This window comes from Paramormyrops kingsleyae, chromosome 12, assembly GCF_048594095.1.
Source record: "Paramormyrops kingsleyae isolate MSU_618 chromosome 12, PKINGS_0.4, whole genome shotgun sequence".
NCBI lineage: Eukaryota > Metazoa > Chordata > Actinopteri > Osteoglossiformes > Mormyridae > Paramormyrops > Paramormyrops kingsleyae.
In genome coordinates, this window is record NC_132808.1 from 4,516,103 (window position 1) to 4,542,154 (window position 26,052).

At 45.6% G+C, this 26,052-nt stretch overlaps 1 protein-coding gene across 9 annotated transcripts in view; it reads right to left on the reverse strand.

Moving 5' to 3' along the window:
- Positions 1 to 26,052, reverse strand: part of arap2 (ArfGAP with RhoGAP domain, ankyrin repeat and PH domain 2) — a 105,111-nt gene that overhangs the window by 56,909 nt on the left and 22,150 nt on the right. For all 9 annotated transcript variants that reach the window (XR_011994008.1, XM_072718522.1, XM_072718527.1 and 6 more), the window contains 5 exons: positions 21,020 to 21,078; positions 20,418 to 20,705; positions 18,161 to 18,230; positions 14,498 to 14,618; positions 9,655 to 9,833 (listed from right to left, as the gene is read on the reverse strand). Coding sequence is in view for 8 of the 9 variants with exons in the window: in XM_072718522.1 (XP_072574623.1) it covers positions 9,655 to 9,833; positions 14,498 to 14,618; positions 18,161 to 18,230; positions 20,418 to 20,705; positions 21,020 to 21,078 (717 nt within the window). In the remaining variant the exon portion in view is untranslated. The remainder of the gene's footprint in view (positions 1 to 9,654; positions 9,834 to 14,497; positions 14,619 to 18,160; positions 18,231 to 20,417; positions 20,706 to 21,019; positions 21,079 to 26,052) is intronic.

A 26,052-nucleotide genomic window follows, 5' to 3' on the forward strand; every position in this document is an offset into this window, starting at 1 on the left:
GCACCTCTCATGCTATCGCTGGTATGCAGTGAGCTTCTCCAGCTTGTGCCAGACCACGGGGCCGTTCAGTGGCTCTGCTGGCAGAAAAAAAAATATTTTAATGTGCCCAAATGGTTTTAATAAATATGTTTAAAAACATTTTTCTTTCGAGCTTAAATGTATTTTTTGATCTTATTTAGTCTTACAAAAAAACTCTTTATTGACATACATCACTGCAGAGTTTTTGCCTTGAGCTAGTCAATTAAAATGAAATAAAATTAGACAGTTTCTAACATGAATCAATCAATGTGTTGTGGCCATAATGTCCTTCACACTGCATTAGGCAGTGTAATAAAATTACTCACTCAACTAATATAGACATCACTAATTAGAAAACAGAAACAGAGAATATGATAAACTATAAATTCCCAAATGGTGACCAACAGAATGACAAAAACAAAAACAGAAACCATAGCCTTTCCAGAAGTCTGCCTTGAGGGAGCCAAGGTCCAGTGTGAAATGTGGGAACTAGCACATACATTTAAATACTAATATTTTAATAATGGCGGCCAAATCCACCTGCCAACAGGATCTGCAGCTGAGGAGCAGCACAGTGTGACACACAGAGGTGATAACACGCCATTTACTGGGCCTTACTGGGGAGTTTCAGCTGCAGAGATGTAAATCAACTTTCCCTTAGAGCAGTGTTTCCCAATCTGCTCGTTGGGGACCCACAGCCGGTCCACGTTTTTGCTCCCTCCCAGCTGCAAGACAATCCACATTTTAGGGAGCTGGGATGGAGCAAAAACGTGGACCAGCTGGGGTCCCCAAAGACCGGATTGGGGGAAACTGCCTTAGAGGATGTACTAGTGCACAGTTCCTGTGGGTGTTTTTCATAACTGGTCCACTCAGCATTTCCTTTGCCTCTTTGTAAGATCCATTACATTAAATAAAAGACGTTTCCCATTGACACAGTTGCTCATGGCTACTTCAGTTCCTTTGGCGACATCTTACAATAAACGCAATTTAATTGTGTGGAATAACAGAGGCGATGCTATGCGTCACCTTGTCAAAATGGATCCATCTCCAACAAACAGGGACGCTGATTACAATTACGCCTATTTAAATCGGCAGACACTCTTCTCCAAAGCAAATTACCGGTCAGTACAAAGAACAAGTGCTCTATGCAACAGTCAAAGGCTATCAATCAGAACAGGAAATGCCTCCAGTATCCTGTGAGAGAGACTGCAAAGAAAGCAGTGAAAGGTTTACACAAACAGAGAGGGACAGCTGAGGTCCTAACTGAGCACCTAGAGACCATATAAAAATGGTCATTCTGAAGTTATATAGCTTATATAGTTAGATATCTTATAGAGTTTCCCTGTGCATCACACCTGCGTACTGCAAATCGAGTGCTGGCTCACAGTCCTTGAGGAAATGCTATTTATTTGTGAGGGCCCTGCTCACGTCCCCTCAGACTGATTCACGGGATAAAAAAACACATGAAGTCAGACACTGCAGCTGAGCTTTTTAGTTTTGCGATTTAAGCAGAAGCAGGGGGATGAAATATTCATGTGTGTGTGAAATGCAGAGCGGGGCAGCAGCAAGAAAGGATGGAAGGGGAGAAGGAGATGGCAAAGCGCAGCCCTTTCCTAATGACGCTCATCTTTTTGCGAGGCCAATTAAAGACATGCTGTTATGATCCATGGAGCCGCAGTGCTGGTGACCTCACCATTATGCTCTGTGGCTGCTCTAATTAATACCCCACACAGGTTAGTAAGCACACAGCCTAAGTGTGGCTTTTGTGTAAAAGGGGAAAAAAACCTTTATGAGAATCAAACTAAAACTAAGCAGTACTTTAAGGTGACAGGTAGAGAGAGACCATGAAAGTGTGTGTAAGGGCGGTAGCAATCGTTGAGTAGAGGAACAAAAAAAAAGCTCCAAAAAAAAACATTAACATATAGATAAACAGTCGTCTGCATAAAACTCAACATTTGGTGGGGAAAACAAATGTTTTGTAACACATAAATATCACTAAACGACTTGCTCTCAAAACGTTGCCACAATGAATAGCCGCGTAATTATGAATGTTAGTGGCCTCTGTCTTTTACATTATAACCACGCTCTGCTTGCAGGACTCTTCCCGTTAATGCTACTTCTTAAAATAAAAATGTGCAAAACTCTGATAAAGAGTTTAAAAAGTTTCTTCAGAGATCACTAGAAAGATTGCTACATCGTATTAAAACTACAATAAATAAAATTAAGCAAAAGGAAAAAAAAATACAAATGAACGAGGGAACATTTTGTGTATGCAGAACAGGGCGAAGGACCAAAGTGGAGGAATGAGGTTCAAACATAGCAGCATCGATTCATCCCATCGCTTCGACACTCCAGACAAGTGCGTTGCCACCTTGGGAAATAGTCCATTGTTACCGAGGAAATTGCGCTGGAATTTCAAAAGATCTAATGAAGCTAAAGATAAATTTAATTGTTCCCTCCAGGTCAAGTAGCACATTTATATTTAAATCACATATACACATGCAAAACCTGAAACTTAGACACAACTGCCACCAAATGGAAGTGACAGTTCATTCAAAATGTTTGATTTGTATAACAGAAATACTTATATACATAATAAAAATCGCAATACAAATCAAATTTATAAAAAGATTATTCCAGAATTAGGCCTATAGAGAATACTGTATGTTTACTACAGCATATTTAGTGATTAAATGGCGGATATGCCATAGTAACATTCTAGGAATGTTCTTTATTTTCCTGCCAAAATCAAAGAGACAAAAATTCAATGTGAAAACAGGCACGATGGTTTCAGAAAGGTGACCTTTTGTTACGGTTTCAGCTCTACCTGAAGAGCCCATGCAGCCATAACTCACAAGAATAACACACCGTCCTGCCCACGCGGGCTGTTCCACCTCAGAAGTATCTTTATGTCATGCTTTGACAGTGTTGAAGAGTAACTACTAATGTAATGTAATGGCGCTACGTAATTAAATTACAAAATAAATGTAATTGATATATGTTAGTTACTGAGAATATATGCAATTATATTACAGATACTAATCAAAATCTTGGTATTACAAAGGGGTTACATCCGAAAATATTATTTTCAGACAAAAAACAAATAGCAAATATAAAAGGGATATAACGATTCTGCATTTTATTCATCTTTGGTGTGCTGTTGAGATCAGTGGCAGGATGACGTCTTCTGACATGCCTGCTAGCTGAGCAAGTTTTTGCAACACTTACACCCAATTCTGTTTCTTTCGTCTATGACACCGAGTGTTTTGTCCACTAGATAATCAAAATGGCGGGTCTGCAGTCTCAGGGTAATTATCCATCTTAAGATAATGAGACTACCCTAGTGTTTACTGAGGGCGCACTCACTCAATCATGATTGGGATGTCACATGACAAATGTACTTGGAAATAGGAAAATATTTACAAGATATACAGCTTGCTATAACTTTAAACAGAATAATTTTGTTATGGGTGTTAACTGTTAAATGAAAAATGAGTTTTGTGACATACATAGTAATGTAATGAGAGCTCGGCGCTCTGCACCTGCAGCGAAAGTAGTGGGTTTGGGGGTTGGCTCGCGGTTCTGTCTTGTGCTTCCAGAAGCATGACACGAGATCATGAACGTTTGTATTGTGGTTTCAGTCTCAGTTTCAGAACCAACACACCATTAAGGTAGAATATAACATTCATTTTGTTGCTTTGCATCTTTTCACCATGCATAAATGACTTCTTTTGGCATATCTCCAGACAACGCGGGTCAGCAAATTCGTGGAGACAAATGTGACTTTTCAGCGTTACAGGGTTGGCATCATGGGGGGCATCCGCAGGTCATGACCCCCCCCCCCTCCGAAATGAGCCATTGTACCCCCCCACCAAGAACACAGTCATTTATTTTAACTTTATTTTTTAGTAAATATGTTCATCCTAAAACAGCGTGTGTGTAAGATTATTTTGAATGTTAAGTCCCTTCAGGGGCTCCGTATACATAACATGTGGTTAAATTGTAAATGTAACATGTAAGTGAAATTTAAAAATGTATCAAAATGGTTTATCACTATAATATTCCTGGTTATTAATTCATATTGTCCCTGGGAAAATCCATTAAAATATCGATTTTTTTTAAGGGTTGCTTCTTACACACGTCTCATCTCTAGCAGAGCCTAGCTAGTAAGTGAAGGTTTGGAATGAATCAAATTACAAAAACACGGAACAGAAATCAAGGCATCATGTAGGAATGTCTCATCCACTCGAGAAGTGTCTGATCAGAGCTACGTATGAAAATTAACATTAAAGCTGATTAAAAAAGAAAACATAATTTTTACCACAAAACTAACCTTTTAGTAAGTTATTCAATTAAAATCTTTTATTCAATTAAAAGGTTTTGAAAAAAAGTTAATGTTGAAGGAGGTGGAGCTGTGCTCAGGCAGGGTGTGATTTGGACAGAAGGAGGGGGAGCTGTGCTCAGGCAGGGTGTGATTTGGACAGAAGGAGGCGGAGCTGTGCTCAGACAGGGTGTGATTTGGACAGAAGGAGGGGGAGCTGTGCTCAGACAGGGTGTGATTTGGACAGAAGGAGGGGGAGCTGTGCTCAGGCAGGGTGTGATTTGGACAGAAGGAGGGGGAGCTGTGCTCAGGCAGGGTGTGATTTGGACAGAAGGAGGGGGAGCTGTGCTCAGACAGGGTGTGATTTGGACAGAAGGAGGTGGAGCTGTGCTCAGGCAGGGTGTGATTTGGACAGAAGGAGGGGGAGCTGTGCTCAGGCAGGGTGTGATTTGGACAGAAGGAGGCGGAGCTGTGCTCAGACAGGGTGTGATTTGGACAGAAGGAGGGGGAGCTGTGCTCAGACAGGGTGTGATTTGGACAGAAGGAGGGGGAGCTGTGCTCAGACAGGGTGTGATTTGGACAGAAGGAGGGGGAGCTGTGCTCAGGCAGGGTGTGATTTGGACAGAAGGAGGGGGAGCTGTGCTCAGACAGGGTGCGATTTGGACATAAGGAGTCGGAGCTGTGCACAGACAGGGTGCGATTTGGACATAAGGAGGGGGAGCTGTGCTCAGGCAGGGTGCGATTAGGACAGAAGGAGGGGGAGCTGTGCTCAGGCAGGGTGCGATTTGGACAGAAGGAGGGGGAGCTGTGCACAGACAGGGTGTGATTTGGACAGAAGGAGGGGGAGCTGTGCTCAGACAGGGTGTGATTTGGACAGAAGGAGGGGGAGCTGTGCACAGACAGGGTGCGATTTGGACAGAAGGAGGGGGAGCTGTGCTCAGGCAGGGTGTGATTTGGACATAAGGAGTCGGAGCTGTGCACAGACAGGGTGCGATTTGGACAGAGGAGATGGAGCTGTGCTCAGGCAGGGTGTGATTTGGACATAAGGAGTCGGAGCTGTGCTCAGGCAGGGTGCGATTTGGACAGAAGGAGGGGGAGCTGTGCTCAGACAGGGTGTGATTTGGACAGAAGGAGGGGGAGCTGTGCTCAGGCAGGGTGTGATTTGGACAGAGGAGATGGAGCTGTGCTCAGGCAGGGTGTGATTTGGACATAAGGAGTCGGAGCTGTGCTCAGGCAGGGTGCAATTTGGACAGAAGGAGGGGGAGCTGTGCTCAGGCAGGGTGCGATTTGGACAGAAGGAGGGGGAGCTGTGCACAGACAGGGTGTGATTTGGACAGAAGGAGGGGGAGCTGTGCTCAGGCAGGGTGCGATTTGGACAGAAGGAGGGGGAGCTGTGCACAGACAGGGTGTGATTTGGACATAAGGAGGGGGAGCTGTGCTCAGGCAGGGTGCGATTTGGACAGAAGGAGGGGGAGCTGTGCACAGACAGGGTGTGATTTGGACAGAAGGAGGGGGAGCTGTGCTCAGACAGGGTGTGATTTGGACAGAAGGAGGGGGAGCTGTGCTCAGGCAGGGTGTGATTTGGACATAAGGAGGGGGAGCTGTGCTCAGACAGGGTGTGATTTGGACAGAAGGAGGGGGAGCTGTGCACAGACAGGGTGTGATTTGGACAGAAGGAGGGGGAGCTGTGCTCAGGCAGGGTGTGATTTGGACATAAGGAGGGGGAGCTGTGCTCAGGCAGGGTGCGATTTGGACAGAAGGAGATGGAGCTGTGCTCAGGCAGGGTGTGATTTGGACAGAGGAGATGGAGCTGTGCTCAGGCAGGGTGCGATTTGGACAGAAGGAGGCGGAGCTGTGCTCAGGCAGGGTGTGATTTGGACAGAAGGAGGGGGAGCTGTGCTCAGGCAGGGTGTGATTTGGACGAGGAGATGGAGCTGTGCTCAGGCAGGGTGTGATTTGGACAGAAGGAGGCGGAGCTGTGCTGAGACAGGGTGCGATTTGGACAGAAGGAGGGGGAGCTGTGCTCAGGCAGGGTGTGATTTGGACAGAGGAGATGGAGCTGTGCTCAGGCAGGGTGCGATTTGGACAGAAGGAGGCGGAGCTGTGCTCAGGCAGGGTGTGATTTGGACAGAAGGAGGCGGAGCTGTGCTCAGGCAGGGTGTGATTTGGACAGAGGAGATGGAGCTGTGCTCAGGCAGGGTGCGATTTGGACAGAAGGAGGCGGAGCTGTGCTCAGGCAGGGTGTGATTTGGACAGAAGGAGGCGGAGCTGTGCTCAGGCAGGGTGTGATTTGGACAGAGGAGATGGAGCTGTGCTCAGGCAGGGTGCGATTTGGACAGAAGGAGGCGGAGCTGTGCTCAGGCAGGGTGTGATTTGGACAGAAGGAGGCGGAGCTGTGCTCAGGCAGGGTGTGATTTGGACAGAGGAGATGGAGCTGTGCTCAGGCAGGGTGCGATTTGGACAGAGGAGGCGGAGCTGTGCTCAGGCAGGGTGTGATTTGGACATAAGGAGTCGGAGCTGTGCTCAGGCAGGGTGTGATTTGGACAGAAGGAGGCGGAGCTGTGCTCAGGCAGGGTGCGATTTGGACATAAGCAGTCAGAGCTGTGCTCAGGCAGGGTGTGATTTGGACAGAAGGAGGCGGAGCTGTGCTCAGACAGGGTGCGATTTGGACATAAGGAGGGGGAGCTGGGCTCCTGAATGTCCTTTAAGCCCTAAATACATGGGGGGAGGAACTGTAGGGGACATCCCCGCCCCAGTTTTCCCATCCTCAGCAGTAGTTTTGCGCTACCCTGCATTACCATGTAGTTTTGTGGTTTTCCCTGCATTACCATACAAATCCAGTCCACTTACTAGTTCTTAAAATGATCCAGGTCAGAAATTTCCATTACCCTTAAGAAAGCACCGGTCTCACTTTCCAGGAATTCTGTCCACTTACTTTTACATTTAAAGTCTGTGTCTCTAAAAATTCCAGACCATAATTTTCCATTATCCTTAGCCTTGATGCCTCCCCAGTTGCTGGGCAAACACTGACTTTCTGTCAGAGTGGCAAAAATCCGAATTGAACATTAGTAATTATGTTTCAAGGAAAAGAAAAGTAAGTTATATCTGCCACGTATATGGAGATACATTACTCAAGGTCTTCAGCTGGACAGTAACACAAGTGGCATAAGTTAGTAAAGACTCATCGATGTTTGTGTTTTGAGACTCATCTGAGCTATGTATGTGTTGGTGTTACTTTTAGAATTACGAGAGTGCTAAACAGCACACAAAATGTGAAAAAGTACAGAAACATGAATTAAGAGCATAAAAACTGCTATGACAAGTATACACAAGCTGTGAATGAGTGCATTGCATTGGTTTGACTTTTGATCTTAGGTGTCCGGTTTTCAAAGTCATTATGTGATGGGGTGGGTAATATATCTAAAAATGATATCAGGGTTTTCACAAATTTATGCAAAAAACTGTAAAATATGATGGTTTTGTGTTTTTCTGATTATGATGACACAATGACAAAATTGTTTTACTAGTAGTCATGGAGCATGTGACAGTACAACGATAAATTACACCAACAACTGACTCATATCTTGACAGAATTTGTTTTAAAAAAGTGCATTATAACTGTGAATTATGCAAGAATACAAATGTTTTGGCTGTACGACAATACTCCCATTATTCAAACTGATGAAGAAGTGAATGTTCATAATCATAATGGAATATGTGATGACTCACTTGTCATCGTTTGACCTCCATTGACCTCTTTTTTGGCGTTTGGCTATTCTTCCTTTGAAGGCTGAGAAAGTGTGAAAGTGACCCACCTTTGTTTGATTTGCTTTATCAATTTAGTTCTCATTTTTCCTTGAATATGTCACAGATTAAGGCTTAACATGCAATTTAAGCTTGAATAACCAGTGACAAAAAGAAAACCTTGAACATTGAGTAGTATATTAAATACAATATTAAAACAGAAGAAAATGTATTTTGTCATATTAAAAATAAAATGAGTGAACCACAGAAAACTGAATAAGTATTATCAATAATAATAAAATGATAACCATAATAAAATTGAGAATAATAATAATAGTAATGCAAAATTATTTACTTGAAAAGCATTCGCACTTAAAATCTGCAGTCTTTTAAATCCGCACCAAAGTGATGTTTGTTCAAGTACACAAACCGTCTATTAAATCTAGATTTTACAGAACCTGGATTGAAGCAATACGGATTCACGTACAGAAACTGTCTATTAAATCCGGATTGGAGTAATGTGCATTTACTTACAAAAACTGTTTACTACATCCAAACCGGAGTAAGTTGTGTTCATGTACACAAAACTGTCTATTAAATCCATATTAGAGCGATGTGCATTCACGAACACAGACTGTCTATTAAATCCGGATTGGAGCAATGTGCGTTCAATTACAAATATGGTCTGTTAAATCTGGAGAGGAGCACTGTGCATTCACACCTGATATATTATCAGGACCCTTCACCCAGGTTGTGGTTTAACAAACAGTTCATTTTATCCATACAGGCATCTGTCATTTTACAGAGAAGCAGCCCCAGACGTCAGAAAGCCTATATTATTAAGAATACTGAAAGGAATGGGCATCTCCTGACTCTGGGGCACCTCCTTACAGCAGCCTTTAATTGTGCCTGAGCGACACGCTTAGCGCCAGAGAGGAAGCAGTGCCTCTTTCAAAAAGCTCGTTTATCTCTCTGGATTAAATACTACACTCCACTGAGCATACTGTCATACTTCCAGCCATGGCCTCCCCCTTCCCTTCTTCTATGTCAGGAGACCCAAAGTACATTCGCATTGCCCAGGATTTACCGTTTAAGCAAAACAATACAATTAATTCCCATTTTCCGCGTCTCCCTCTATATAATTCATGGGCTGAGGGGGAATGGGGGCTGTCACAAAGCAATTTGCAAGGGGTGCAGGAAAAAGATGAGGAAGTGTGTTTGTGCTAATGATGGAAATAATGAAAGGCAAACGGGGGTGAGCCGGCAAGATCGGTGAGGCTATTTACCTGTAATTTGGGTCGCAGGATAAGGCGAGCCAGTATCACAAGAAATATCTGCCCTATTTATCTCCATGCAATCTTAAAGTGCGCCCTTGTAGGGTGTCGATGGAAACTTGGAGAGGCCTCTACTTCATCCTGTACTTAATCCCACTCCAAAAACCACAAGAGACTTTTCCCCCAACTATTTTTAGCTATATCTCATCCTGCTGTTCTTTATACAAGAATGTTTTATTTTATGTAAAGAGAGAGTGAACTTATTTCACATGAAAAGGGTTGGGAGTGATTGCATACCTGCTCGGCTTTATAAAGTCTCACTTGGGCTCCCATCAGGGACAGGAAGACTCTTCCTTTGTAGCCGTGCAGCTCCACATAGCCGCATTTGGCTGCGCTGGGCTTGGAGCGCAGCTGGGATGCGCTGGGCTGACTCCGGATCGCTATCTGCAGGGCATTGATCCAGTCGTACCGCTCTCCTGTGTGGGAACGCCAACACAAACGTACAGTGAAATTAGAACAGAAAAACTACTTTTCATTATGAAATTTACTCTCAAGAGTTATTGAAATGTTACCGTCGAAGTTTTGGTTATTGCATGATAGAAATCTACTCTTAGCTAACATCAGCTGAGTTTAGTTTCAAGAGTTGAATTGGTGGGATTGAGTAAAAGGCAGCAGCTCCAGTGGACCACAGACATTTTAGGCATAGCTGAGGGCGATGATGCTGACAGCAGTACTGATGCTGCTGAGAAATCAGCACAAGCCCAGGAGCTTCCTGAGTGCTTACACTGCTCACTTACTGGGCCCCCCTCAGCAGGAACGGGCGAGGGGGGCCTTTTGTTTGAGGTGCGTAGACGGCTCTACGACAGGGATTTGTTAATTAGTCCCTAAAGTTAGCAGCTGCATAACTCAGAGAAACCTAGTAATAAATTATACATTCAACAAAGAGCCTTCCAATCAGAAACAAAAGGGTGTAAATCAGACACATTTCAAAAGCCTGAAAGTCACAAATTTGCAGCAGAATTACCCACAATAAACTGCACTCAGGCCGAAACTCAAGATGAGAACTGCCCTGCTGGTACGGTGCCAGTTCCAGATGGCCCCCTATGCGCCAGCGCAAGTGTATTCCTGTTCGGCGCAGAACAGCTGCCTGAGAGGGACAGGGAGCAAAGCCCCCCCCCCCCCCCCCAGATCACTCTGTCAGCGTCTCCTTTCAGATCAACTCATAAAGCGGACAGAACTTTTCCACCAGCACTGGGGCTCCTGCAGGGGCCCCCACAGGACGGCTGAGCTGTGACCGGATATCAGGCGACCACAGGAATGTTGCAGTCCCCTGCCACACCTTCTGGGGGGGGGGGGGTATGCAGAGCCAGAGAGAATTTGCAGCTGGAAAATTTATTTTAATCATGGATCTGAGGCACCTGACAGCAAGGCTGGTGTGCTGAACATTTAAAAAAAAAAGTGTCTGGGGTGGTGGGGTGAGTGGGAGGGCTACAGGGGAAAAAAGACAATAAATCACATGTGAAGGAGGGAGGGCTCCAGCGGCACAGCACCAGAAAAGTGTGTCACTAGGGGTCTGCAGAGTTAGTCTGAAAACTTCAGTGGAGGTGCCTACTTTCCATAGACATTTTGCTGTATTTCTCCCTCTGACAAAAGGATATGTAGAAATTCAGCCTTTTAAAAAGAGCCTGGGTGGTGGTGATCAGGAGCGAGGCGGGGTTAGGGTTAGTGCATTCACAGAGTCTGGGTGGTGGTGATCAGGAGCGAGGCGGGGTTAGGGTTAGGGCATTCACAGAGTCTGGGTGGTGGTGATCAGGAGCGAGGCAGGGTTAGGGTTAGTGCATTCACAGAGTCTGGGTGGTGGTGATCAGGAGCGAGGCAGGGTTAGGGTTAGGGCATTCACAGAGTCTGGGTGGTGGTGATCAGGAGCGAGGCAGGGTTAGGGTTAGGGCATTCACAGAGTCTGGGTGGTGGTGATCAGGAGCGAGGCGGGGTTAGGGTTAGGGCATTCACAGAGTCTGGGTGGTGGTGATCAGGAGCGAGGCGGGGTTAGGGTTAGGGCATTCACAGAGTCTGGGTGGTGGTGATCAGGAGCGAGGCGGGGTTAGGGTTAGGGCATTCACAGAGTCTGGGTGGTGGTGATCAGGAGCGAGGCAGGGTAAGGGTTAGGGCATTCACAGAGTCTGGGTGGTGGTGATCAGGAGCGAGGCGGGGTTAGGGTTAGGGCATTCACAGAGTCTGGGTGGTGGTGATCAGGAGCGAGGCAGGGTTAGGGTTAGTGCATTCACAGAGTCTGGGTGGTGGTGATCAGGAGCGAGGCGGGGTTAGGGTTAGGGCATTCACAGAGTCTGGGTGGTGGTGATCAGGAGCGAGCCAGGGTTAGGGTTAGGGCATTCACAGAGTCTGGGTGGTGGTGATCAGGAGCGAGGCGGGGTTAGGGTTAGGGCATTCACAGAGTCTGGGTGGTGGTGATCAGGAGCGAGGCAGGGTTAGGGTTAGGGCATTCACAGAGTCTGGGTGGTGGTGATCAGGAGTAACGCAGGGTGCTGTACACATGCACCATGTGCTCAGCAGCTCACCTGAACAGCCCCCACTTAGGCTGTTGGAGAAGACCTCTCCGAGGATGACGGGGAACACAGCACTGACAGCTCAAAAATCAGCTACACTACATCATGTTAAAAGACTGAAGTTAGAGATGGCTTGTTGGCTCGGAACAAGAACTATGGTCTCACAGCTCCCTGGTTATGGGATGGATTCCCTGCCCAGACTGACATCCTGCCCTTGGATAAGCTCCAGACTCACCATAGCCCTGTGCTGGCTAAGGAGTTAAGGGAATGGGATCGATTTCACTTTAATTAATTAGGACAGGCAGCATAAAGTCTAAAAATAACTTAAGCAAAATTGATCAAATATCTTCAGTAAAACTACGTTTTACCCCACATAAATGATACATAAATTATATTAAATATATGCTAAATACATGCCAAATAAGCTTTATGCTAAAATATTATCTGAAGTTATTTTCTTTCACTTGCCATTAACTTTGATTAGCAAAGTGCAGGGAATGTAATCAACTTTTTACAAAACAAAAGTCAGCGTTACACAGGGATTTGTAATAAGAAGCAGGTGACCTACATAAACCTCCCCCAGGCCATGAGGCCACTGGACACCCCTGGTTTGGTTAACCCCAACCCTAACCCCAACCCTAACCCTAACCCCAACCCCCCTACCTTTTGTCTACCAGTTAAATCAATATATAATGGCAGAAATCCTCCTGATATGATGCATCTACTCCAAAATCACAGAGAAGGGTTCTGACGATTCATCAGCTGCCTAATTTGTGCTTTTTCGCAAAAAGTTTCTCTCTCTAAGCCAAAGTATCCTTGCAGTTTGAAAAAAAAGGAGGATAAAAATGAAACGAGCATAATTTGTAGTTGTTTCTGATGAATTACAGTGTAAATCTAGCATGACAGACAAACAGCAGATCATTATGTAGGGATTGTGTTGGCTCAGCTCCTGTGCTAGTTGGTGGGGGGCATGGGGTGTTTTGTCACAATGCCGCGAGTGATATTGTACTTGCTCTTCTACCCACCAGCACAAACACTGAAGACCATGCGCCTTGCTTAACACCCCCCTCCCCCTGTGATCGGCTCCCATTCCATCATCACTTAGTGCCCCCACGGTGGGCCAGCACGTCTTAAGAACGCCACCATTCCCAGCTCATAAATTCATAAAAGGAGGCGTAAATAATGAATAAGCACTTCGATTCTTCATACCCCTTTATGTTGCCCTTCTTTACTGCTCCTGCGCCGTGGTTTCAGTACCCGTTTGCTACTTATTTACTTAATCTTTTATTCAGACTTCCTCTCGCTTGGAGAGGTTGGGCTCTTGGAAAAAAAAAAGCAAACACGCATGGCGAGAGAGGAGCCCCGAGCGGCAAACGCAAAGACGGGATCTGTGAAGGTCATTTGCTGCAGAAGAGAGGTGGAAGGAAGCGTCTGAGCGCACTTCTCCTTCGAGAAATACAGTACTCCTCAGTGCAGAGCGACCACAGCTCCAGCTCAGCGCACAACAGGGAGATTAGCGCCTGATATTAATGCTAGGGAATGATGCAGACAAATACAGGCTTGGAAATTACTTTACAGAGCAGCTGATAACATGTTCCACGCACCTATTCTGCATAAATGTCAGACCATATACAGAGTTACTGTGAGTAAGTTTTCACCCTCATCCAGTAAGACACAAAATGACTTTGGTTTCTCTTTTAGCATAAATAGACCTGCACGCTGGTGAAACTATTTCATTACATGGGGGGGATTCAGTGGAAATGTTTTTCAAACGAGGCCCCCTCAAAACGGAGTGGGTTCAGTACAGTAGGTAGGGAAAGGTAAATATCAGACCGCATCACAGAGCCATATCGTTAGCATCCGGCAGCTGAGAACAATCGATTCTGCAGTTATTCCACGTGGCTCACTTTCCCCTTAAAGTTCCTTTTTTCTTTCACCGTTATTTATTTATTTTAACTTTGACAAGTTCGCTGCGTGCTTCCTGCGTTTTGTTTTGTTCCTCGAACAGGGAAACACGCCTCTACTTGTTTATGCTGCCACCTCGCCTGTATCTCGCCTGTATCTCGCCTGTTCATCAGCCACCAAGCCCCCCGTCTGACGCCAGCGCATTCACGCCGATCTGACTCTCCCGTCCAAGAAATCGACTCCTTCCCAAGAAAAAAATAAAATAAAGTTTTATAGCCCAACTACCCTATTTACCCTATTAAATGCTCCAGCAGTTTGACTTCGGCCCGTTTTCCCGTAAGTCCCACACACAAGCGTCAACTTGCCCAATTACAGGCACAGCGTCCTAAACCCACATACCATCACTGAACTCCAACCAGCCAATGATATTCTAGGTTAGCTTATCATGACATGAGATTAGACTTGGCTCCGTGTAACTAAAGGACATCTTCACACGGACAATCTCACCCCCTACTCCCATCTGTTGTTAAAAAATAGCCCCTATGAATTAGCGGATGCGCTAGCGGGCATCGTCTGTGGGAACAAGCGTGGCAGGAAACACCCCCTTGCAGCCACCAGGGGGAATCTGGAAAATTTATGCAGGCGAAGGAGAGAAAAAAAAAGGATGTTACCTTCCTTCTCGACGCGGAAAACGAAGGCCCGGTGGGACGTCACCACTTCAAACTTGCTGTCCCCGAGGCTGCGAATGTGGCTGACGGCTGAGAGAAGGATGAAGCCTTTGGAATACATATCCTGAAAGGCAGAAGAGATGGGGCTTTGCATTGGGCAGGAGCTGGGGGGGGGACCTACACGCTACAGAGCCACACAGGGCATCCTGGGCAGCCACAAACTGCCACAGCTGCATGAGTCGATAGCAGTGGGTCTCACGTCGCCTGAGTGTACAGTTTAAGAGGCGTACCATGCTAATCATTGGCCTCCCTGAAATCACAGCACATTCCTGCCTCTGTGATTTCAACAATCACACTTTAATGTTTCCCTATGAAGGCCTGGAAGGTTAGATTTGCTCTCTGGGACAGCCCAGCCAAGCCGCTGGCTCTCGTTGCACTATAGGGGCCGTGGGGGAGCAGTGTTTCTCTTGAAGCTGACCGCCACTGGGTGGCGTCTGGACGGCCTCAGCCCACCCAGAGACCTCTGGACAATCTGAGGACAGACTTTGGCCTTTGGCTTAGAGCTCAGTGCGAAGCCAGCTAGTGCAGACTAATAAAAGGACACAGCAAAAGAGCCAGGAGCCCAGAAGCCCAAAATCACATCAGTCTCTGCAGAGAGAGCCTTTCAGTGTTCCTGAAAACAGATTCACAAACTTAGGAAATCGCAGGTGATAAAAACTATTCTATCCATGTATTATTCATAACAATAAAACCATTATCACAGACCAGGCTGCTTAATAAAAACTCTGCTTTTCTCCAATAAGACTGACCTGAATGTCATTATCACCTATAGAGCCATGGGCTTACGCGGCACAGCTATCTGAGGGCTGGGCGAACTTCCGGAACCTTCCGGAGCACTTACAGTAGCTCTTAATTAAGCCGGTCGCATTAACACCCAAGGCACAGCATTTTCCAGAAACGGCACGTCCAAAAATACTCACGGTGGGGTGAGCAATCCCATTTTTCTGAGGCTGACCGAAGGGGGGGGGGGGGGGGGGGGAGCGAGAGAGGGGGAGGGACAGAGAGGTACGAGGGAGAAAGGGAGAGAGAGGTGTGAGAGGAGAGAAGGGGGAGGGCAGCCGTACGAGGTCATGGCGAGCTCCGTCCTCGCAAATTAAGCAGGGATGTTAACAATGGTAGGAACAGCTAACCGTAATTACTGAAGCGCGGCGCTGCCTCGCTCCCCGGGAATTCGCTATCGCGCAGAATTAGAGGCTGTGCCGCGGCGCTGCCATCGCCTGTGAACTTTGGCGCATTTTAATGAGCCGCGCTAAATTCGGAGGGAGCCTGAGGTGCGGGCAGCCTGGCCCATGCCAGGCGCACATAATCACGCATCATCTGGGCCGCCTGTAATTAATTGTTTTTTTTTTCCCCATTCCTCTTGTGGTAGCAATGATAGACATGTTTTTTAATCACACCAGCATCTGTAAATAACCCAGTGAGTGTCGGGAAGGAACCAGAGAGATGCCCCCCCCCTTTGCCATAGGAGGATGAGAGGACCCTGGGTCAAGGAGCTCCTGCGCTCTTAAGCCTCGCTAATACTCACTCCGGCGTCCATGTTCTATGTACAACGCTCTCAGTCTTTGTCTCTCTCACGCTCTCTCACTCTCTCTCAATGTGCATGTGTACGCTAAGGTACGTACGCTGCTATATTTAAATACACAGGCTCCAGCAAGCAATTTAGACACTGACACTAGGAAGCTAAAAGCTTTTTATAATAAAGGTTAGATCAAGAAGGGAGGAAGAAAAGACGGTGTTTCGTGCCTTTGTCACCAGTTTCCATTAGATTAAAACACCCACACCCTGACTCGTTTCACAGATGCATGGGGACACCCAGTGGCCGGACTATAAAACAGCAGCACAGTTTATAATATCCCGATTACAATGGGTCAGTCGGAAAATAAATGGAATATCATGGACACTGTCACAGTATTGCTGTATCTATTCTCCTGTAGAGAGCGTGGGGTAGCTGACCGGAGCAGGACTGATGTGCAGCCTGGCCCGACCCAGCAGACAGACACCAGCAGGCCCACACTGCCAACCTAATGTACTTATTTTATTGTTTTATATTATTATAACTGGTTAGGAGGCTGCCTATCACACAGAACCACATCAGGAGGTTCTGAAAACAACTCTCACCCTGTACTGTTCTGAAGCCTACCATCCCAAAGATAGCTCCCAAAAGATACCACGAGCTGCCGTGTGCTGAGTTGTAGGCTGAGGAATGTGGATTCATCCTCCGCTCTGTTCAGGCGACGGGGCAGCGTAGCTCTCACACAGGCTTGGGAGGTGTTACTGCACAGCCTTGCTTCCCACTGCACTGCATGTGAACTTCACTGCAAATGATTTTTCTGTGTGGGGCATAGGCCACGGCTACAGACATAGAGAAGGGCGGGGCGAGGGCGTGCATTCCCCCATGCTGGGAATAGCGCACATAGTTTCCACACTTGTGAGGCGTGGTGACAGAAAGTCAGCCGATGGAATCAATAAAAAGCTACTTGGCCGTTATGCTTCTGCCCACCATGTGATTGACTTACAGCATGTCGGGTCAAAAAAGCACAGATTAATGCTCCCCTCTCCGCAGCACGCTGTGACTCCATCCCACAAAGGAGGCGGGCTATAATTAGTAAGTGATTAACGAGGGCAGTGTGAGAGAGGGCAATCGGCATTGGTGGCGAGAGGAGGAGGCTGGGCCGAGGGCTAGGGGGGTGACGGGTTTGACTCTCTCTGACCCACTACACCCCACCTTCTATAATTGTAAATTTATAACCCCCCCCCCATTCCATTCACACAGAGGTGTGAACCAACCCAAGTAGCAGAACGTCGCTCTGGGAGCACTGCTCACTGGGGGGAGCCTGACAAAGAGGAGGCAAGTATACAGAGAGTCCATGGCAGCCTACACAGGCCTGGTGAGGAGGAGGTGCATGTACTGTACAGGGAGCCCATGGCAAACTAAACAGGCCCGATGACGAGGAGGTGCATGTACAGGGAGCCCATGGCAGCCTAAATAGGCCTGATGAGGAGGAGATACATGTGCTGAGACACGTGAGGCCTGATGAGGAGGAGACGCGTGTGCTGAGAGCCCATGGCGGACAGTCTGTCTGTCTTCCCATCTTTCTGTCTGCATACCTGCCTTTCAGGCTCCATCTGTCCATCTGTAAGCCACGCAGGGTCTTACTCTCAAGGAAGCAGCATCAGCAGAGCATAATTTCACCATTAAAGCCAAGCGGCATTGGGGGTGTCGATATACTGACAGGGAGGAGGACCGCAGCAGGGCCCTGGGGAGCAAACATGGAGGTCACCCTGTAGAGTGGACACCATGCCCTCCTCCCGCTTTTTAGTGACACACTAACCATCTCTTATGCTTTTTATAGAGCTTAAGGGCAGATGAGCAGTGAATTGAACTGTAATTTCCTCCTGTCAGAGGCAACAGAGGTGAGCGACAGAATACACATTAATATCAAAAAACTGTGTGTGTGTGGGTGTGTGTGTGTGTGCGCACGTGTGGAGGTTGGTGTGGATGTGTCTGATTGCGTGTGTGACTGTGAATTATTGTGAGCGTGTGTGAGTGAGCGTTAGCGTGAGTGTGTGTGGGTGGGTGTGGGTGTGCTCGTTCAGTAGACTTACTTTGTCGTTACTGTAATAGCGGAGATGCTCCCCGTCAAATGTCACCCATCTCTTCTGATACACACAGTTCCTGAAGGAGAGACATTGAATATAAGCACCCGAGCTCACTGAGTAACAGCATTCTGCACTGGAGGACTCAGTACCTCAGCCAGGCCCCACACTGGAGCTCACAGAGGAACAGCGCCCTGCACTGCAGGACTCAGTACCTTAGCGAGGCCCCACACTGGAGCTCACAGAGGAACAGCGCCCTGCACTGGAAGACTCAGTACCTCAGCCGGGCCTCTTGGCCTTCAGTCATTCATCTACCCCATCCGACCATGGTATACTCTAAATTTAATCACCAAAAAAATGCCCCACGCTTGACCTAGTTCCTATGTGCACAAGCAGCCCAGCCCTGTGACACGGAGATAGGTATCCCTTCCCCTGAGGCAGCAATCTTTCAGTCTGACTATGTAAGCCACTGCATGACTCGTTCCTTTGGCTGCAAGCAGATCCCTTTACTTTACACTTAAACCAGGCAAAACATTAAACACACTCACCTGTAAAGAACCTAACTAACCGTGCATGGCTTTAGGGAGAAGATCACACTATGGGACCAAGTCACGTAGCCAGAATGGGGACAAAAACTGAAGTTGATTAACATGCTAATCTTCGCTCCCGAACCGCGGTCTCAATTCACCGGCAGTGCTGAGCGCAGGAGAGGCTAAAGCCCTTCACTGCCATCACCGAAGTCCCCACCTGAGGTGTCAGCCAGACAAATGAGAAAATCTCCATGGGTCAGAGAAGCTGCAGCAGTGATGCTAGTTCACCCCGCCTACATCTGCTTAAACAAAGAGCTGTAAGAAGATGCCTTCTTCAGAAGGGGGAACTTCTTAGAAAGGCTTAGAAACTTAGAAAGAGCTTAGAAATGGGCCAGTTTCTACTGGACATTTGGCTTAACATTAATGCTGCCATCAATACTCTGCAGTTATATGCAGTATACTTCAACACTAACTGCTAATATTGTTATGTTGCATACCATTCCGTTATTACTTCCTTAAGCTCTCTGCTCTGTCTCAGTCCAGCTCTCCTCACCACAAACACCACCACAACCCAGCATCCCCTTTTCTTGCTGTCCTATAGATGCTCTGCTTTTTTGTTTGTTAACCGTTTAGCTTTTAGCAATGAGACGTAGCCATGAGCCTCGCAATGCAAAGACAGCTGGCCCAGGGTGCCAAAGAAACCACAGCAATATAAAAATACCTCAGAGATGTCAGATGTGCCCCACAGCCTGCCGGCACATACTCCCAGCACTCTTGAAATAAAAACACAGTAAAGTGCAGCACTGAGGCTCAGTAGGTAGCCCTGTCACAGTAAGGGCTCAGCACAGCCATTTGCACACTCTCACCCTGAATTATAATTCAGCTATTCTCCCACTCCAAAAATATGTGGGTACGTGAACTGGCACCTCTAGGGGCGCTTTTCCACCGCACCAGGTACCGTACTTTCGGTACTTCCATAAAGTACCGAAAGTATGGTACTTCTTTTGTGTCGGTTTTCCACTGGCGTAAAAACTGGCGCCAAATGACATCATCAGTGATCACCCTTGACTGACATCATCACAAAGCGCGACGCGGTATTTCTTTCGCTGAATTCAAACATGTTATTTTGACCCTTCACTTTCCTGTAGTCCTGCTTAAGTTTTTTGATTTTCAAGCGGCATTGTTCGGTGTTTCGCGTGTGCCCCATTTCTTCCAAGAATACTTTTTTATTCCGAGTCGTGTCATCCAAATCCCGCTGGATCTGTTCATCCGACCATATGGTGATTAAAGCCTGTGTTTCCTCATTTGTCCATCCTTCCGTTTTACTTTTTTTATATTTTTGTTTCTACTGCTTTTTATTTCGTTTCTCACTGTTCGCTGTGTGTATTTTGTGTTTCAGCAGCAGGCTATTTGCATAACCATTCGACAGCAAATACGTTTGTAAGTCCCACCCCAAAGTACTGAACTACCAAAGAAGTACCCCAGCTGGTTTGGTACTTTCGGTACTGGAACTTTCGGTACTGGTACTCGACCGGAAGTCAATGGAAAAGCGAAAGTACCTTACCGAAAGTACTGTACTTTGTGCGGTGGAAAAGTGCCCTAGATTGCCCCTCCTTTGAGTATACACTAGAGGGAAGTGCCTCCTAGGATGACCCCTCCCCGCCGTGGCGTGACCTGGTGGCGGATAATTGGCTGGGAGATGCAATCAGCAGGAAAGCAAAAGAGTGGTGCCTCACCCCTGCGGGGAAAGCTTGTCCAGCCAGCCAGCCTTGAGAACGGCCTTGTGGGTCTGGTAGTAGCAGGCATAGGGAGAGATGTCCAGGTCCGGGTTGGCTAGCTGGATGTCATTCCCCCTGCTGTCTGCCACCTGCCCCATGCCAAAATGCCTGGACTGAGAGCTGCAGGCCTCCTCTGTGGAGCACTCCTGCTTTGAGGGTCCCCCATGAACTCGCCCACTGGCTCTCAGAAGCGTGGTTTCGGTCGAGGAAGAGACTGCATCGTTCTCCGATCTGCTCTGCTTGCTCCTGAAAAGCCATGTCACACTTTAGGTCATGGACCAGGGTTTCTCTGGCACTGAAACAGACTGCAATCGTGAGCTTTTCATGAGGAGGTGTGGCACTGAAATTAGTGACATCACACCTCGCTGTGACCTTCTGCTACATGAGCTGCCTGTTTCCCTATTACACTGCATTGCTGTGGCCATGCTTAACCCTCCAAACACAGTATGCTAAGGCTGGACTGCACTGCTATGGACACCTACACCCTGCACATTAAAGGTCTGACAGGTAAATCTGAACCAGAGGTTCAAAGAAACAAAAATAAGTAAGACCATGTTTACCCTGAAGTGAGCTTTGATGCCTCCTTGTTTTTACTTGTCTGGTCATCAGGAGCTGTATCCTGATGAAGGAAGGAAGCAGGATCAAGATCAGCATCAGCATCAAAATCCACATATATAAAACACAGATGTGTCTTCACTTCAGATTCTAGTATAGCTTTCAAATTCAGATACCAAGAAATTAATTCAGAACACGTGAAAGAAATGTATCCTGTGTTGGGCTGGCATCCCATCCAGGGTGTCCCCCAGCCCTGTGTCCTGTGATGGACTGGCATCCTGTCTGGGATGTTTACCAGCCCTGTGCTGAACTGGCATTCAGACAAGGGTGTCCCCCAGCCCTGTGATGGACTGGCATCCCATGCAGGGTGTCCCCCAGCCCTGTGCCCTGTAATGGACTGGCATCCCATCCACGGTGTCCCCCAGCCCTGTGATGGACTGGGAGAGGCTCCAATCCCCCATGCAACTTTGGCCAGGGTAAGCAGTTCGAAGAGCAACAGACGGATAGATCAGTTAAACGTGTAAAAAAAGCTTATTTACCTGCTTTTGCATATTAGATATTTTCAGCACAACAAAATTAGAAATTTTCAAAAAAATATGGGAAATTAGAAAACTCATATGTCTTAATTTTGAGTCAATGTTTGATTTTAAGTCAAAGTGACATGGGAAATTATTAAAACTGTGTGGTCGAAACAGTTACTTGTATGCAACTATAACTATTTAGTATAGATATTTTTTAACCATATATACCAGAGGTCACCAACAGGTGGACTGCGGTCCGGGTCTTGACCCAGAAGCTGTCCCATACGGACCCGGTCCGTAGCCAATGAACAGAAACGGACCCGGTCCGTAGCCAAGGCAGGAAGTTTTGACGGGGCGCTTCTATTGTTTACGGCGCAGCCTTTGTAGTTTTTTCGGTAGAGGTATTAGCACTAGAACCGCTTTTTCCCACGCCAATGAACATCAAACACCTTTAACCGCCAACAAGAGGCAGTTCGGCCTTTGCAGCCCTTTGTTAGCGCTAATGTGCCATTAGTGTTAATATCAGCAGCGAAGTTAACACCCGCAACCAAAAAGCGTAATGTTCCTAACAGAGTGGCTGCTCTGTCCTGAAATCGTAAACCTGAAAAGTTTTCAAACACGGCATGTATTATATAACATGTTGGATAAATAGACGTAGTTTATTGGCAATGTCATGTTCGTTGAAGTTTCTGCTTTTAAACAACTGTATAAAGTAATGTTATTTGTTATATAAAACAACAAATGTACCTTTTCAGGATTGCCAAATCTCAAGCATCTGGCATGACACTAACGCTTTCAGACTCACGCAGGAAATCTTACGGCAGATCTATATTATTCCATTATAAACCTAACATTACGTACGTCAAAAGTGTATTTACATGGTAAAATACAAAAGACAATTTACAAGGTAAGAAATGTTACATATGTGTGCAGACAACTCGAACAGAAAATCTCATTCCAGCCTGCTGGCCGAAGTTGGCAACCGCGAGTTTTATTTCAAATGAAAAGTAAAATGCGCTGTTTTCGCCTGGAACGGCTCGTCATTCCGTTTGCGTTGTTACTTTGACAAATAGACCTATAAAAGGAATATGAGAAAAACATAACATGTAACGTTTTATATTTTTTAGAAATAATAAGACCGCCCCTATCCTACTCTAATACCGATTAAGGTGATAAATTCGTATGTATTTATATTAAAACGAAACTTTAATTTTATTACCGGTGTGGGATTATCGAAACCAACATTTAAATCCATGAGCACTAAAATATATGACATAAACACGACCGGGTGACAGTAACTCTGCTGCTGTGAGGATTACTGACAGTCCCATTGTTTTCTTGATGGGTGAGTGGTGATGGCCCATTAACAAAAACGAAAGGTGTGATATACATTATACATATCGGCAGTCATACATATGTGTTCAGTTCTATGTCACGTGACAATAAATATTGTCAGAAAGTTTTTGAATTGTACTGAATTAATTTGATTTGACAGTCAGGTATTGATTACATGCAATGTTGATACAACTAATAGGATACTTAAATATATATCACACGATATAGTTAGACGTTATGATCTTCTGGACCTTTGCTTCAGGAAATTCTCTCTAACTGGGCCTCTTTAAATTTTAGTTGAATACCCATGACATATACTATATACAGTACAGTCATGTCAAAAAGAAAATACACCTTCGTTCAGTTTTGTATGATTTTACATATCAGGACACAAACCCAGTACCAGGTTCTAACATTACTTATATATAAACTCATTTGTAAATCAACAAACAATAAATAATGACACAGTGGAATCTAACAAAAAATTAAGCCAAAATGGAGAAGCCATATGTGGAAAACTAAGTAGACCACATTATTCAATAGCTTGTGGAACCACTGTTAGCAGAAATAACTTAAAATAGTTGTTTACTGTATGACTTTATCACTCTTGCCCATTGCTGTGGAGGAATTTTGGCCAAATCTTCTTCACAATGTTGCTTCAGTTCATTGAGGTTTGCAGGCATTCATTTATGCACAGCTTTCATAAGGTCCCGTCACTGCATTTCAATCTGGTTGAAGTCTGGACTTTGACTAGTCCATTGCAATACCTTGATTCTTTTCTTTTTCATCCATTCGGTTGTAGATTTGCTGGTGTGCTTGGGATCATTGTTCTGTTGCATGATCCAGTTTCAATCAAGCTTTAGCTGTTGATCAGATGACCTCACATTTGACTCTACAATACTTTGGTATACAGAAGAGTTCATGGTCAACTCAGTGACTGTAAGGTGCCCAGGTCCCGTGGCTGCAAAACAAGCCCAAATCATCACCCTTCCACCACCGTGCTTGACACTGTGCTTTAGGGCCAAACATCTCCACTTAGGTCTTGTCTGTCCACAGGACATTGTTACAGAAGTCTTGTGGTTTGTTCACATACAACATTGCAAACCTAAGCTGTGCTGCCATGTTCTTGGAGAGAAGAGGCTTTCTCCTGGCAACCCTTCCAAACTAGCCTACATGTTCAGTGTTTTTCTAATTTTACTGTCGTCAACTTTAACATTTCACATGCTAACTGAGGGCTGTAGAGTCTGGCATGTAGCTTTTTGTTTTTTTGTTTTTTTTTTAATAATAATAATCTTTTTTGGGGGGGGGGTTGGCAATATTTCTGAGCATTGCACGGTCTGACCTTGGGGTGAATTTGCTGGGACATTCACTCCTGGGAAGATTGGCAACTGTCTTGGATGTTTTCCACTTGTGAATAATCTTTGTCACTGTAGAATGATGGACTTCAAATTGTTTGCAAATGGCCTTATAACCCTTCCCAGATTGATGGGAACAATTGTTTCTCTAAGATCATTGCTGATGTCTTTCCTCAGCATTGTCATAACACACACCTGAATGCTCCAGAACAATGCCAAACCTTTTACAGAGGTGGTCACACTTGCTGATGATCAATTAATCAAGTGTATTTCATTAGCTGAAACTGGCTGCTACTCTTTATTCGTATGGAAGTGTACTTAATTTGTGACGCACTGCTTCTGCATTTTGGCTTAGTTTTCATTAAATAATTACACAGTATAATATGTCTTGTGTTGTTGTTCATCTAAGGTTGTATTTACTTATTTTAAGACCCAGAATTAAGGGAAAGTCTTGCTTTTAAGTCTGTCTAGTTTAAGTGAGAGTTCCGTTCCATCAACGTGTCTTAAATGAATCCCCGCTGAGTTACCATGGTAATTTACACCTGCAAACAAGTCTGCTCCGTAGTCGGGATTATTAATAGTCACGCATCTGGTCAGGTAAAGTTGGATTACTACATGTACAATATAATAATCTATACCACAAGTGTGTCTGCTGGGGTGTGGCATGAGTAAATGGTGTCCTGTAGTTGTGTTCTGGACATACAGCAACTCTGGATGTAACGGACTGTTTTGCCAAGTCCCTTGAAGTCCGTTATAACGGTATTTTACTGTAAAATAAAAGAGTACGCATATTACAAAGGTGAAACATGAAATGCAATGACTGTAATGAGTTTGACTTTTTCGGGAAAGTCTACCCTGGGGGGTATTCCACGAAGCAGGATTAAGGGAAAGTCTTGCTTATTTCGATGTCTGTCTTATTTAAGTGAGAGTTCCGTTCCATCAATGTGTCTTAAATGAATCCCGGCTGAGTTACCATGGTAATTTACACCTGCAAACAAGTCCGCTCCGGACTAGGGATGCGTTTCCCAAACAACGACGGAAGTTAGCATTAATGATGCATCGTACTATGGTAGTTCAAACTAACCAACATCCGAAGTACGACTGTTTCCCAAAACCGTCGTACCACAGTAGTTCGAACCATGTTAGTTAGTTGGGACTTCCGTAGTTCGAACTACCATGGTTCCAGCGCTGATTGGTCAGACTCACGGCGAGTCTACCGTAGTCTGAACTACAGTGGTTCCAGCGCTGATTGGTCAGACTCACGGCAAGTCATGCGCAACAACTAACAAACTACTTTCACAGCCGGTCGCGTATAAAGACTAATCACACACACAGACACATATATATACATATATATGTGTCATCAATTTATTGTCAGTCACATAACACCATTAATATGAAAAATAGCAATCGCGCCAAAATAATGTGATGCTTCTTGGAGTGCTAAACAGAAGCTATGACACTGCATTTTGTGAAAGAATCTCCATCTGTAATTACGTTGATTGCAGTTCATTGTGTTTCAGTCACACTATGACCACTTACAAATTCCTGGTCCGACGTTGTCACTTACAGAATGTTAGTGGCTGACTGGAATATACAGGTGTGTGTAATATCCAAACATTACAGACGTCATTTCCCTAGTATAAAGGCATGGATTCGTATCTGACCGCTGTAGTGTCATTCTACTCTTCCATTATGGCAATGACAGCTGTCAGTGAATAAGGAGTACTTCACCAAAATGCTGTACTCTTTTCTAAGGCAACTGTTGTCCCTCTTAAGTTATGCGTATAATGAAGAAACTGCACAACACCCAATGGTCTACATAGG